Source organism: Chiloscyllium punctatum, chromosome 3, assembly GCF_047496795.1.
Source record: "Chiloscyllium punctatum isolate Juve2018m chromosome 3, sChiPun1.3, whole genome shotgun sequence".
Lineage (NCBI taxonomy): Eukaryota > Metazoa > Chordata > Chondrichthyes > Orectolobiformes > Hemiscylliidae > Chiloscyllium > Chiloscyllium punctatum.
Window position 1 is genome coordinate 60,885,188 of NC_092741.1, and position 12,538 is coordinate 60,897,725.

General features: G+C 40.6%; 1 protein-coding gene across 5 annotated transcripts in view; it reads right to left on the minus strand.

The window, feature by feature from the left end:
* The window catches only part of sgk1 (serum/glucocorticoid regulated kinase 1), a 96,772-nt gene that overhangs the window by 20,893 nt on the left and 63,341 nt on the right, over positions 1-12,538 (minus strand). For 4 of the 5 annotated variants that reach the window (XM_072553928.1, XM_072553945.1, XM_072553937.1 and 1 more), the window contains one exon: positions 8,182-8,254. In XM_072553928.1, coding sequence (XP_072410029.1) covers positions 8,182-8,254 — 73 coding nt within the window. Of the gene's footprint in view, positions 1-984; positions 1,013-8,181; positions 8,255-12,538 lie in introns of those variants that run through there. The other variant, XM_072553981.1, reaches the window with a different exon arrangement.

Below are 12,538 nucleotides of genomic sequence, written 5' to 3' on the forward strand. Positions count from 1 at the left end.
CTTCATCCTAAGGATTCAAAAATTAGACATTTATCTACCCACAGGATGATGGCGTAGGTGGTGAAAAAGCCTTGGGGTGTAAGGAAGAGTCACTGTGGCAATGACTGCTTTCCTCTCCAGCAACTTGTTAATTTCTTTTGACAGCTCCTTCCAAATCCATGACCTCTACCACCTAGAAAGACAAGACTAGTAGATGCAAGGGAACACCATGACCTGCAAGTTCTCCAGCAAGTCATACGCCATCCTAAGTTGAAAACGTACCATTCGCTCACTGTCACTGGGTCAAAGTCCTTGAATTCTCTTCCAATCAGCACCATGTGGAGAGCAGCAATTCAAAAAGATAACTCATTACCAACATCTTAAGGGCAGTTAGGGATAAATGATAAATGTTGTCTGGCTAGTAACATCCATATCCCATGAAGTAAAAAAAAACTTGCGTGGTACAAATGTTACTTGCTACCTGAAGTCCGAGCCTGAATATCATTCAGGTCTTGTAGCATGTGGCTATATTCTAAAATTCCTCAATTAGTGCCAGGTCAAAATCCTGAAGCTCACTTTCCAGCTGAATTTCACCACAGGCACTGATGTGGCTTAGGACTCACTTCCACCTACTCAAGCGCAGTTAGGGATGAGCAACACAGGCTGGCCTTGCCAGCAATGCCCACATCCTATGAATGAGTAAAAAAAAGTAAACAAACACTATTCCTGGATTAAATAGGCATCTGTGGCAGTTTGGGCAAGGTTCCAAAGGCTGTCCCTTTCCCTGGAAATGCATTTCAACTCAAGTCAGAGAAAATTGGAATTAGCAGAGATAAATGGGATTACTCATATCTTTTCAGTGGGTTATTTTTTTCTGTATTGCTTCAGTGCTCAAAACAAAATCATCTCAGTATGTGACAGGCATGAGTAACAGTCATGATCATTTACTAAGAGCCTGTTATTAAAATCACACCCACTAATTTACCAATAAAAGAAGAAATGTACCTCGTTTTAGCATGACAAATATTAAATCCAGCTGTGCAAACTACGGAGATCTTCAAGGCAGATTGTTCTTCTTTGCTATCTCCAATCTGATGTTTTTGATCGCAAATACATGTGATCTTTCAGATAAAATTATGTAATTGTAAGCCGGATAACTGCGCTACCATAGCAACCGACAAACTTGTAAACAAGCTTGCTGAAAATCATGTCCATATCATTATATAATGCAATCAATGAATTATAAAATAGATCCAATTTCATAAATGTTGGCAGAATATACCAAACACGCTGCATCAAAACAGCAGATTTTTAAATATTAATTGTGTTCACCTGTGGGTTTTCTTTTTCTACACTACATCCATAAATAACTAGATATGTTTCAAACTGTCTGGAAACTTGTTAATGGTCACACGTGGAAAAAATTTATGATTCAATCAGTGAAAACAGGTCATTTCAAAAGTCATGATTGTTGAACCAAAACAGGGTGAAGACACATTCGTACAGTGCCTTGCACAACATCAGGATATTTTAAGTCACTTCATAGTTAATGAAGGATTTTTGAAGGAGAGTTATAATTTTCCACTGCTTTCAGTTCATGCCTGTAACATCAAACATGTGAAATAATTCATTTTGGCAAGAAGAGCAGGAAGATAATATAAAATAAAGCAGGGTGCAGGAGCTGTGTGACCTAGGTGTATATGTGCACATTGAAGATCACAAGAAGTGTTGAGGAAACAGTTAATAATCCATATGGTATCCTAGGCTTTACTAATAGGGCAACAGAGTTCAAGAGCAAGATTATGTTAAACTTGTCTAGGACACCAGTCTTGTCTCAATTGGAGTATTACATCTCATTCTGGGTGCTGCATTTCAGCAAGGATGTGAAGGCACTGAAGAGAGGGCAGAAAAGATAAATAAAAATGGTTCCAGGGATGAGAATTTTCAGTTATGAAGATAGATTACAGAAGTTAGCACTGTTACTCTTGGAGAAAGGAAGACAGAGAGGTTAGATGGAAGTATTCAAAACCATCAGGGGTCTGGCAAGGGCAATGAAAGAGAAGAAAAGGGTAGGGGTAGCACTCAGCAAAACCTCCAGCTTCCTGATGACAGACCCTTTGATCAGGGACTGAATTATTCTGAAGCAAACTTGACAGGGTTAGATCGTCAGGCTTCAGACTGTCCAGCACCAATGGGATGAAGCACTTAAGTGGGTATTAGTTGCCTGTTTAAAGTCTTTAATTAGGGTTCGGGTGGAAGGACATTCACTTCACTGAACAGACAACACACCTTGAGAAGCAACTAAATACCCATGCCTCCAAACCCAGCCCAGGGAGGCATTAAATTCCACACAAGGGTCTTCAATAGCATCTGAGCAAGAAAGCGATCCACAAATGTTTTCTCTAGCTTCATCTTTCAGTCATTAGTTCCAGTTTATTTCATGACACAAGGGGAAAGGTTTTTGCCAGTCAAGTTGTATGTGAGGATCCGAGGAGCAGTAAAATCGATGTTTCGGGCAAAAGCCCTTCTTCAGGAATACCTGATGAAGGGCTTTTGCCCAAAATGTCGATTTTACTGCTCCTCGGATGCTGCTTGAACTGCAGTGCTTTTCCAGCACCACACTAATCTAGACTCTGCATCTGCAGTCCAGCATCTGCAGTCATTGTTTTTACCAAGTTGTATGTGAGTCAAAAAGGATAGATTTTTCTGAGTCCCTTCTCTGTGAGTTACCTGATTCAGAATGGGAAATCTATCCTAACATGTAAATGTATATGAGGAAGGAATTGGTGTGCATTGTACCAGCACTGCACCAGTCTTTGGGCCTAAACTGGGTGCAAAGTATTCCAAAATATTGTCTTGTCTTTGGAATTACACTATCTGCACGTACCTGAATTGTGAAGGGATAAAAGTCAGTCAAAGTCCCTGTCAGTTATTGTGACTTTTATTGGACAGTGCACATGTATGGTTGTCAGGTTTAGCCCCATTTGGAAACCTGCAGTCAGACAGTTTGCACGGAAACAGTGCCTTGGTTCTGGTGTGAGGTACCAATGAGGAGCTGAAACCATCAAAACCGTGTACTGTTGTGAGGAAGGAAGGAGGAGGAGTTAACTGGAGAGAAGTAAAAAGAACTGAAAAATCTGTGATACATAATCATGTATATCAAAATATGCATGCATTCTATTCCTTTAAAAATTTAGTTTAACTTGGATCACATTCATCATGTTTTATTCAACAGCAATATAATTTGTTGCATTGGCATAACCTTTGAGCCTCCTCAAGCTGCGCAAAGCTCTGCAACAGCTTTTAACCTTTGGACTCTCAAGAAGAATGGAAACAGGTAGAATGCGTCATTGTATGATTAGGAGGCTAATCTGTCACTAACCAATTCGTCACCAAAGCACAGGATCTAATAAGTGAAGGTTGTTCACCAAGTCAGTAAGTGTGGTGAGCGTTCATTTACAAAGGTCTCACTGTGGTCCATGCCTTATTAACAGATTATACAAACAATATCAGCAAAACAAATTATTTTTGGACATTGCTGTACAGAAATTGGCTGGTATGTCAGTGACTCCATCACAAATCCATTAGTTATGAAGAATCATGGGACAGAAAAGTGCTGCAAAAATTAAATGCTAATTGCATGGTTAAAATCAAAAATGAGCACAGGGATTGTGATATAATTTAGTTTACACTGTTGTACCCGATAGTGGCAGTGCAGCAATGTTATTTGGCTGTAGCCTTACGAAGGGGTGGAAAGGGGTTATTTTTGCAAAATTATGAATAACCAGTTGAAGCTGACCTGCAGTATTAAAGCTAGATTGCACCTCTTAAAGGGAAGGTGCACTGTGGCTATAGTAGAGACCATTGCAGAGCTCATTATAATGTGGAAAAACTGCAATACTGATAATAATTGTCCCTTATATTAATTGTGTTTAGTTATAAAGGTTGGTGGGTACTAAGTCATAGAGACATAGAGTCATAGAGATGTACAGCATGCAAACAGACCCTTCAGTCCAACCCGTCCATGCCAACCAGATATCCCAACCCAATCTAGTCCCACCTGCCAGCACCCGGCACATATCCCTCCAAACCCTTCCTATTCATGTTGCAATTGTACTAGCCTCCACCACTTCCTTTGGCAGCTCTTTCTATACACGTACCACCCTCTGTGTGAAAAAGTTGCCCCTGAGGTCTCTTTTATATCTTTCCCCTCTCACCCTAAACCTATGCCCTCTAGTTCTGGATTCCCCGACCCCAGGGAAAAGACTTTGTCTATTTATCCTATCCATGCCCCTCATAATTTTGTAAACATCTATAAGGTTACCCCTCAGCCTCCGACGCTTCAGGAAACAGCCCAGTGTGTTCAGCCTCTCCCTATAGCTCAAATCCTACAACCCTGGCAACATCCTTGTAAATCTTTCCTGAACCCCTTCAAGTTTCACAACAGCTTTCTGATAGGAAAGCGACCAGAATTGCACGCAATATTCCAACAATGGCCTAACCAGTGTCCTGTACAGCCGCAATATGAATGGGGAATCACTTACGCCTATCGATAGGCACTGGTTTAAACTTTTGTTTTGAAGTTAGCAGGTGGCTTGCAGTTATACATAACTTCAAATAAAGGCTTCTAAAAGTGTGTACAGCTTGGCTCAAGGCATAGTCTTGAAACAACAGACTCCAAGGTTTTCAATGCTGTACTGAAGATCTTGATTCAGGAGATTAAGTCAAGAAAAGACGTGCCCCCCTCTGTAGGAGGCCAATAAAGCACTTGAAGGCAGTAAAGCTAGGTAACCATGGCGATCAAGGTATTCAAACTTTGATGCAGTGCTGCAGAAGGTTCAATGACCTCACATGAGTTGCAACCCAACGACCAAATTGTTGGTCTCAACATGAGCCAGAATCCAGCGTTTCAGCTTCAATGACAGCCATAAAAGGTCCACTTGCTGCCAGGCAACCTCAAACTAACACCATCATGGTTACAGACCCAAAACTTCATAGGGATCTTTCATCTGTCAGATTCCTAGGATCCTGAGGTGCTGTCTTAGGTGGTTAGCAGTGCAGTTGTGGAACATTAGCCTGATGTTCACCCTCAGGATGACAGAACTTGTCCTCCCACATCTACCATTTGCCAGTGACCTTGCAACCATTGGTAAAGGTAATGGTTAATGTTCACATTTCACATAATCAGTGGTGGGAGACAAATAGTACTACTGTAGCATTTGATGGGAACAAATGTATCTGTACCAGCTCCCTAAAGTCCTATTAATAATGCCCAACCAAACATCATCATCGTGCAATTAACCTTTTTACTCACAAAAAATGTGGCTGGTTGGTAGGTACTCAATGGTGGTCTAAAATCTATTGCTAATCAATAGACGGAGGGGTCAAAAATAAAGACAAAGGAGGATTGCTAGCAATGAACTACTGAAACAACTGTTACACAGTACCACGTATTGGTAGAGGTGGCAAATACCACAAGTAACTAAGGCTGGTCATCTGGAAGTATCACTGTTGTTGGCTGCCAACCAGCCAGCCATGCTGAGATGATGGAGGACAAGGTTTAGTTCTCCAGGGCTATCTGCAGTTTCCTCCACTGACAGTCAGTAACCTTCCAGCATCCATGCAGCAGTCACAGGAACACACAGCAGAGGAGCATTAACACAAGCAAAAGCACACAGAAGGTAGGAATTTAAAGAAGTGTATGAGGATGGTGAGTTAACAATACAGGAAACTTTGTAAATTTAATTTCTAATTTTTGTTGGCTTTGTAGTGAAGTGGGCTTTGTGATGGTTAGTGACAGAAGAAGGGAAGGTCTAGGAAATGAAGATTGTGTTCATTGGTATCTCATTCATACTAGCTATCCATGGGCTAATATAGTTGCTGTATAGTTTGTGGCAACTTATGATGGTAAGGTTGTGCGGCATACAGTAGACTGTTATGAAGCTTAGCACTCTCTCAGTTGAATATAACAGGATTCCTACATAGAGTTCTGACAGAGAAAGCACTGTTGTGGCATGCTGATAGTCTTCTGTATATTGTCTTGTATGGCAGCATTGTTTCCATTGTTTCCATTTTACCAGATAAATGTGTACTAAGAACTAGAATCATGCAATTGACTTGTAGCCTGTATCATCCAGTCACCCTTAGGTTTGCCATGGTTGGCTCAATTGCCAATTGCACAGTCCACAATGGAATAAAGGCATTGTGACAGCAGCCAGGTGCTGCCAGGAGATTGGCCTCTGGTAAAAAATTCATGTGCAGATCGTAGGTGAAGACATTACCGGGATCAATTGGAAGTTATCACCTCTGAACAAGTAAGCTCCTGGCACTCACCTGAATGGGATATCTTTTATGGAACAATGTTCAGTAGGAGTAAGACAGATGGATGAAAATTTGTCCACTAAAAGAAACATTTCTGATTTCAAATTATACCGATATTCAAGTAGAACTTAAGAAAAGAGTAATGGGTAATATATTTGCCAGTTCAGATGATTCATGGAAACCCTTTCACCAAAATATTAATCATAATATTGGCTCTATGTATCCTTGTATTGTTTAACCATGCCTTAGGTTTTTGGATTTTTTTGCAGGTTTGTATCTGACTAGAACCAATTTGCTTTGGTCTGACTCAAATTAAAAAAAAACTGTTGAGGGATGGTGGTGAGAGGAAAGGGGTGCAGGAGTGGACAAAAAGAACAGAAAAGATTAATGAGTAGCCAAAGGCCTGACAAGATCAGCAATAAGGTAGGAAAGTTTCAGTGTGTGTAGCTCTTCAGAAAGAACGTAGTTTACAATCTCATGTCAAACACAACAAAAGTTGGTAGAACATTGGTTTGATAACTTACGCAATGCTAACTTGTTTGTAATGGCTGGGCAAACAATCTAAGGAAGTTGTACACTTGTTTTGAAAATGGGCATTCTTTTAAAAGTTCCATTCTTTTCAAATTAGGCAAAGGAATAAGAGAGGTCGATGGAGTTTTAGCTTCAGGGTGAGCAACTAAAAAGAGCCCAGCCCACTAGAATCGTTACCATCTATAACCAAATCTCAAGAACCCTATGAGGAGCAGTGCAAACGGAAGCTACATTTCTTTAGGACACAAGTCTCAAAATTGGTAGTGTCTGCTCCACCATCTCTGCCGCATTGGAGTAAATTCCTGGCAGCCCAACACATCCAGTGAAGGTTGCTGTATAGAAAGTACTTTCTTTTTCAGAATGGATCCCTCACATCTGAAGCTCTGTTCACATCAGCAAATCAGGGACATAAGACTAATCTCAGGAAGAACCATTTCAAGCATCTAGTGCTCTATCTGTTGGAGTGCGCACTGTCAGAGTTGCTTATAGCTGGACTGGCATACAAAGAACAAAAAGCAGATCTCAAGTCATCCAGGCCAAGGTGACATGACTGTTAAAGTTTATCTGACTGGAGCTATTAACATAAGTCTGTGTATGCACAAAGATCTGGAATTTTATTTACATCTAACTCCATACTTCATACTCCAGGAGCCAGTTCCCACTATTTGTGACATTAAACCTATTTCTATAGCCTGGAGGTAGACATGTCGGCCCTTGTAGTTTCCACTAATACATGAATATCTTTTGCACTAGTTCTTCAAAAGCCACATTGTTCAAAAGGAAATTTATTTTTTTCTTTACATTTAAGAATATAATTTACTGGAACTAAAGTGTAGGGATGGAGATGGCATGGTGTTGTTCTGTCAGAACGTATGAGATGCATTTACAATAGCGTAGCGCTAATTCTCTGTTGCTCGCTTACATCCAGCAAGGCTTCACGTTCCTCCCTTTATGAAAACCTTTAATTAATGCAAATGGATGTTTGACAATCTCTGTTGAACTCTGCATTTCTCTTCGACCCTCCTCAAACCAATATGGCTTTCGATAAAAATCTGGGTTCATTTCCAAAACTGTTTTTGGCTTCCTTCACAATTGTTGCTCAGTCTGAATATTGAATCTGCCTTTTTAATATTCCTACTTTGTTTACTTGAGTTATTTCTTTTTTTTTTGCCACCCCCTTCTTGTTAAAATAATAACAATGACAATGATAACTAATTGCCTAGCCGGAGGGAATAAACCAAGTGTTAAAGTAAAACAATCCTTCAGTGACACTGAAAATTATTTTTTGTTTAAATTACTTATTGGTTTCAGGTTTGAGAGGAGGCCTGTATATTTTCAGTCAAATAGTACCTGGATTACAGCTGCTTGTGAAGAGTTTCTCTGAGGGATGTTTCGGAGGTTCATCTGGACACTGCTTCTTTGCCTGTTATAATATTAAAATTAATATCATTAGTTATCATTTTCTGCCATTTATCCTTCCAGTTCATTGCATGATATGACATTGTAAGTTATCATGCAACCTGTCAAAAGCACTTCCTTAAAGTTTGTTAGTACCATGCTCAGAGCACATGTTCCAGTCAATTATTTTAGATTAGATTAGATTACTTACAGTGTGGAAACAGGCCCTTCGGCCCAACAAGTCCACACCGCCCCGCCGAAGCGCAACCCACCCATACCCCTACATTTACCCCTTACCTAACACTACGGGCAATTTAGCATGGCCAATTCACCTGACCTGCACATCTTTGGACTGTGGGAGGAAACCGGAGTACCCGGAGGAAACCCACGCAGACACGGGGAGAACGTGCAAACTCCACACAGTCAGTCGCCTGAGTCGGGAATTGAACCCGGGTCTCAGGCGCTGTGAGGCAGCAGTGCTAACCACTGTGCCACCGTGCTGCCTCACAGCACCAGAGACCCGGGTTCAATTCCCGACTCAGGCGACTGACTGTGTGGAGTTTGCACGTTCTCCCCGTGTCTGCGTGGGTTTCCTCCGGGTGCTCCGGTTTCCTCCCACAGTCCAAAGATGTGCAGGTCAGGTGAATTGGCCATGCTAAATTGCCCGTAGTGTTAGGTAAGAGGTAGATGTAGGGGTATGGGTGGGTACGCTTCGGCGGGGCGGTGTGGACTTGTTGGGCCGAAGGGCCTGTTTCCACACTGTAAGTAATCTAATCTAAATCTAATCTATTTCAAACTTCTGTTTGAAAAGGCTGAGGAATGATAAGTGTCTGTGCCATTTTGAAATTGTAACAAAGAATTTGTAGAGTCATAAAGACATTAGAAATAATCCAGTTCGCCAATTCACTTTAAATCAGGGTGAAGTTCTCCCAAATCAGACATTATCACCCATTGAGGTGAATTACTGGACAATGACCAGTATCTGTACAATGGTACCTCAGCTTATAGTAAACAGTTTCATGAGAAGAAAGGAGAGAAGAAAATTAGTGATTGAAAATACCTTCACATATTTGGTTCTCATAGACATTTTCTCTCACTTGGAGAGGAATGCAGAAATTTATAATAGTTCGCTGCTATCTGCCTTCAGGGTAAAAATTCAGGCCGATGGAGTGTTGCAACCTGGCCACAGATTTCTATGAGGAATCAAGAAAATCTGGCCCACGCATCTTACAAAATGCACAGCCAACTTCAATTTGCCCAGCACTTGTGTAAGAAGAGTGTGGGTACAGAGTGCCTCAATTGAAGTACCATCTCATTTAACCAACAGAGCAGCACAGCTCCTCAACATTGTTTAAAGCTCCTAGACCTCATAGCCCGCCCAATAAAGTCCCTTCATGCCTGCACTGTCACCATTGATAATGAGCCAGTGTCCGGGATGGGACTTGCCAAGCATGATGTCCAAAAAAAAGGTAAACCATGATGGTTAGTAGACCCGATGGAGATGCAGCAGAGACGAGGTGGGGTGGGGTCTGGAGGGCTCATTCAAGCACTCAGTACCTCATCAGAGTATCTGCCATCAGCAAGAGGTGTCCTACTGAGAACCGCACCCTTGCACTTGCTGCCAATCCCTCTGATTGACTGTCAGTTTTCAGGGGATCTGGGGATGGGAAGGCCAGCATTGTGAAGTTAAGTGCCTCATTGTTGCCAACATTAAAAACTGCCCGTGGACATATTCTCATGTCTGTTAAATATTCATACATTCCAATATACTGATTATTTGAAAAATATACAAATTATTGTGCACTTGTTGGTAAGTATTGTCCCTATATGTGAAATGCTATGTGCTTCTTACATCACTTTGTGCACAGTCAGGTGCGCACACTTAGAAAAGAAACACAACATATTATTTCCAAGAACTGTGAAGTTAAATGGATCTCTTTCAGCAGGTGCACTTGTAGTGCTTCCTGCACTGATTTGACCCAGGTTAGTCCCTGGGTTCGAGCTAGCTGACATTCTGTGTATATAATATCACAAAATCTTATCAAACTGTTCAAAATAAATCATTCCCATACTTGCAACAAATAGATTGTGTGTTCTCTGGTAGACAAGAGATAGCTGGTTACATTCTGCAGACTCTTCCCTCAGTGGATACAATAAATAATAACCTCCTTTACCTGCAATTATGGCTAGGAACTTATCAGTTTTCAACACCTTAATATACAACCTCATATTATTTGTCTTATGATGAAAATGTTCTGGCCTAGGAATTTAGATAGCATTGAGGATTAGATAAATACTTATGTATGTGCATACATATTTTTGAAACAAAACAACAGAGAGATAATACAGGAGCTGAGATTTGTAAATAAATTACTTTATGCTGCCCTGCCTTAATTGCACAACTGCAATAGCTGTTGTTCCACTTAAATAAAGCCTATATGCAACACTAATGCCACTAATACTGTTAATTAGTTGTAAAGAACTTGAGTATTGCTGAAAAAAGATCAATTTTCTTGAAGCTGTTGGTCTTGCATTCATCAGGACAATTTGCAAGAACCACAATTCAAGCACAAAATATAAATTAATGTTGCATAAGGTGGAGTACTGTTTGATTGGAAAATACAGTCTGATTGGTGGGGCCATTTCCATTAATAATACACAAATTAGTTATGATTGATAATTAACTGTCAAGCTTTGTTTACACTTTAAACCAGGCAAGGTAACGCAGACAATTAACTATAAGTTACCATTAATTGGTGCATTAATTGGTATTCATGGGTCATAGAATCACAGAATCTTGGAATCCCTACAGTGTGGAAACAGCCCCTTCGGCCCAACAAGTCCACACCGACCATCCGAAGAGTAATCCATCCAGACCCATTCCTCTACATTTACCTCTGACTAATGCACCTAATCTATACATCCCTGAACACTATGAACAATTTAGCGTGGTCAATTTACCTTACCTGCACATCTTTGGATTGTGGGAGGAAACCAGAGCACCCGGAGAAAGTCCGTGCAGACACGGGGAGAATGTGTAAGCTCCACACAGACAGTCACCCGAGGCTGCAATCGAACCCGGATCTCTTGGCAACACTTCTACCGATCAGCACTTTCCAGGGGTCATGTAGTTTAAATGCTGGCTTTCCCTTTGAATTGTTATTCATTGTTATTCTTGTGAATTGCCCTGATGAGTTCAAGTTAAAAAACTTTGACAAAATGCACTATTTTTCAGGAACATTACATTAAGCTTTAAACACAATACTTCTGTTTCTGGACACTGCCAGAATGAGGGATAAAAGTAAATTCTGATCAATGACGAAACCAGAATTTGTGAGTAATGGTGGGTGGCTTGAGTACAGAATTATTCTTGACACATGCTAATTCCCAGTGGCTATTATGAAATGTTTCAGCTCAGAATTCATATGGAGGTACTTAAGGAAGTGCTGCCGATTGTAAGTTTTCCCTAGTGTGTCATCTTGTTGAATTGTACAAACTGACAGGAAGGCAGAAACTGTGTGTCACTGTAATACAATGTTCATGTGATGCCATAAGATGCTTCTAACCTGGATTAGAAAACTTAATATCACCTCCTTTTAAAGGTTTGACTTCTAAACCAACACTTTGAATAAATGTTTAGCTTGGCCAAATCGCCTTTATGATTGGAAGTCACAATATGTTACAGACAAGGATAACCAGAAGCAGTGCATTTTCTAGTTTGCTTTTTCCTAGAAACAAGCAAGCATATAAAATGAGTCATGAAGCAGCCTCAAGAACTATCACCATCACAATGAGCAGCTCATTATCAGGAACAGACAGTGCAAGCAGAACTGTAACCTTCCCACAATTCAGTGGTGGTGCTCTCAAAACAGATCAGTGATCAAATATGATCCAGGACCACCTCTACATCATCAGTGGCCCTGGGAAAATTTGCTTTTATATATACCAGCAGACCTTCATTCCGTTCTGAAAAAGAGTCAAAACGGTCTCGAAATGTTCATTTTGTTTCTCTCTCCACGATTCTGCCAGACCTGCTGAGTTTCTGTTTTTATTTGAAGTCTTCATTTGAAACTTGCTTGATTATCAGACGGTGGCTAAGTTGAAACTCAATATTGTTTTCTTGACTTCAGTTGATCACCAGCAAGACAAGACAAAAAAGATTCTTAGAAGGCAGATTTATTCTAGCTTTCACATACCATGTGTAACCAAAAATATTTAACCTTGAACTTGTCAGCTAATGTATGTTTACCTCCAGATTCCCACCGGAGGTGTTCATCCTTTTAGTTTCCTTGTAACCATCTTGGCCATG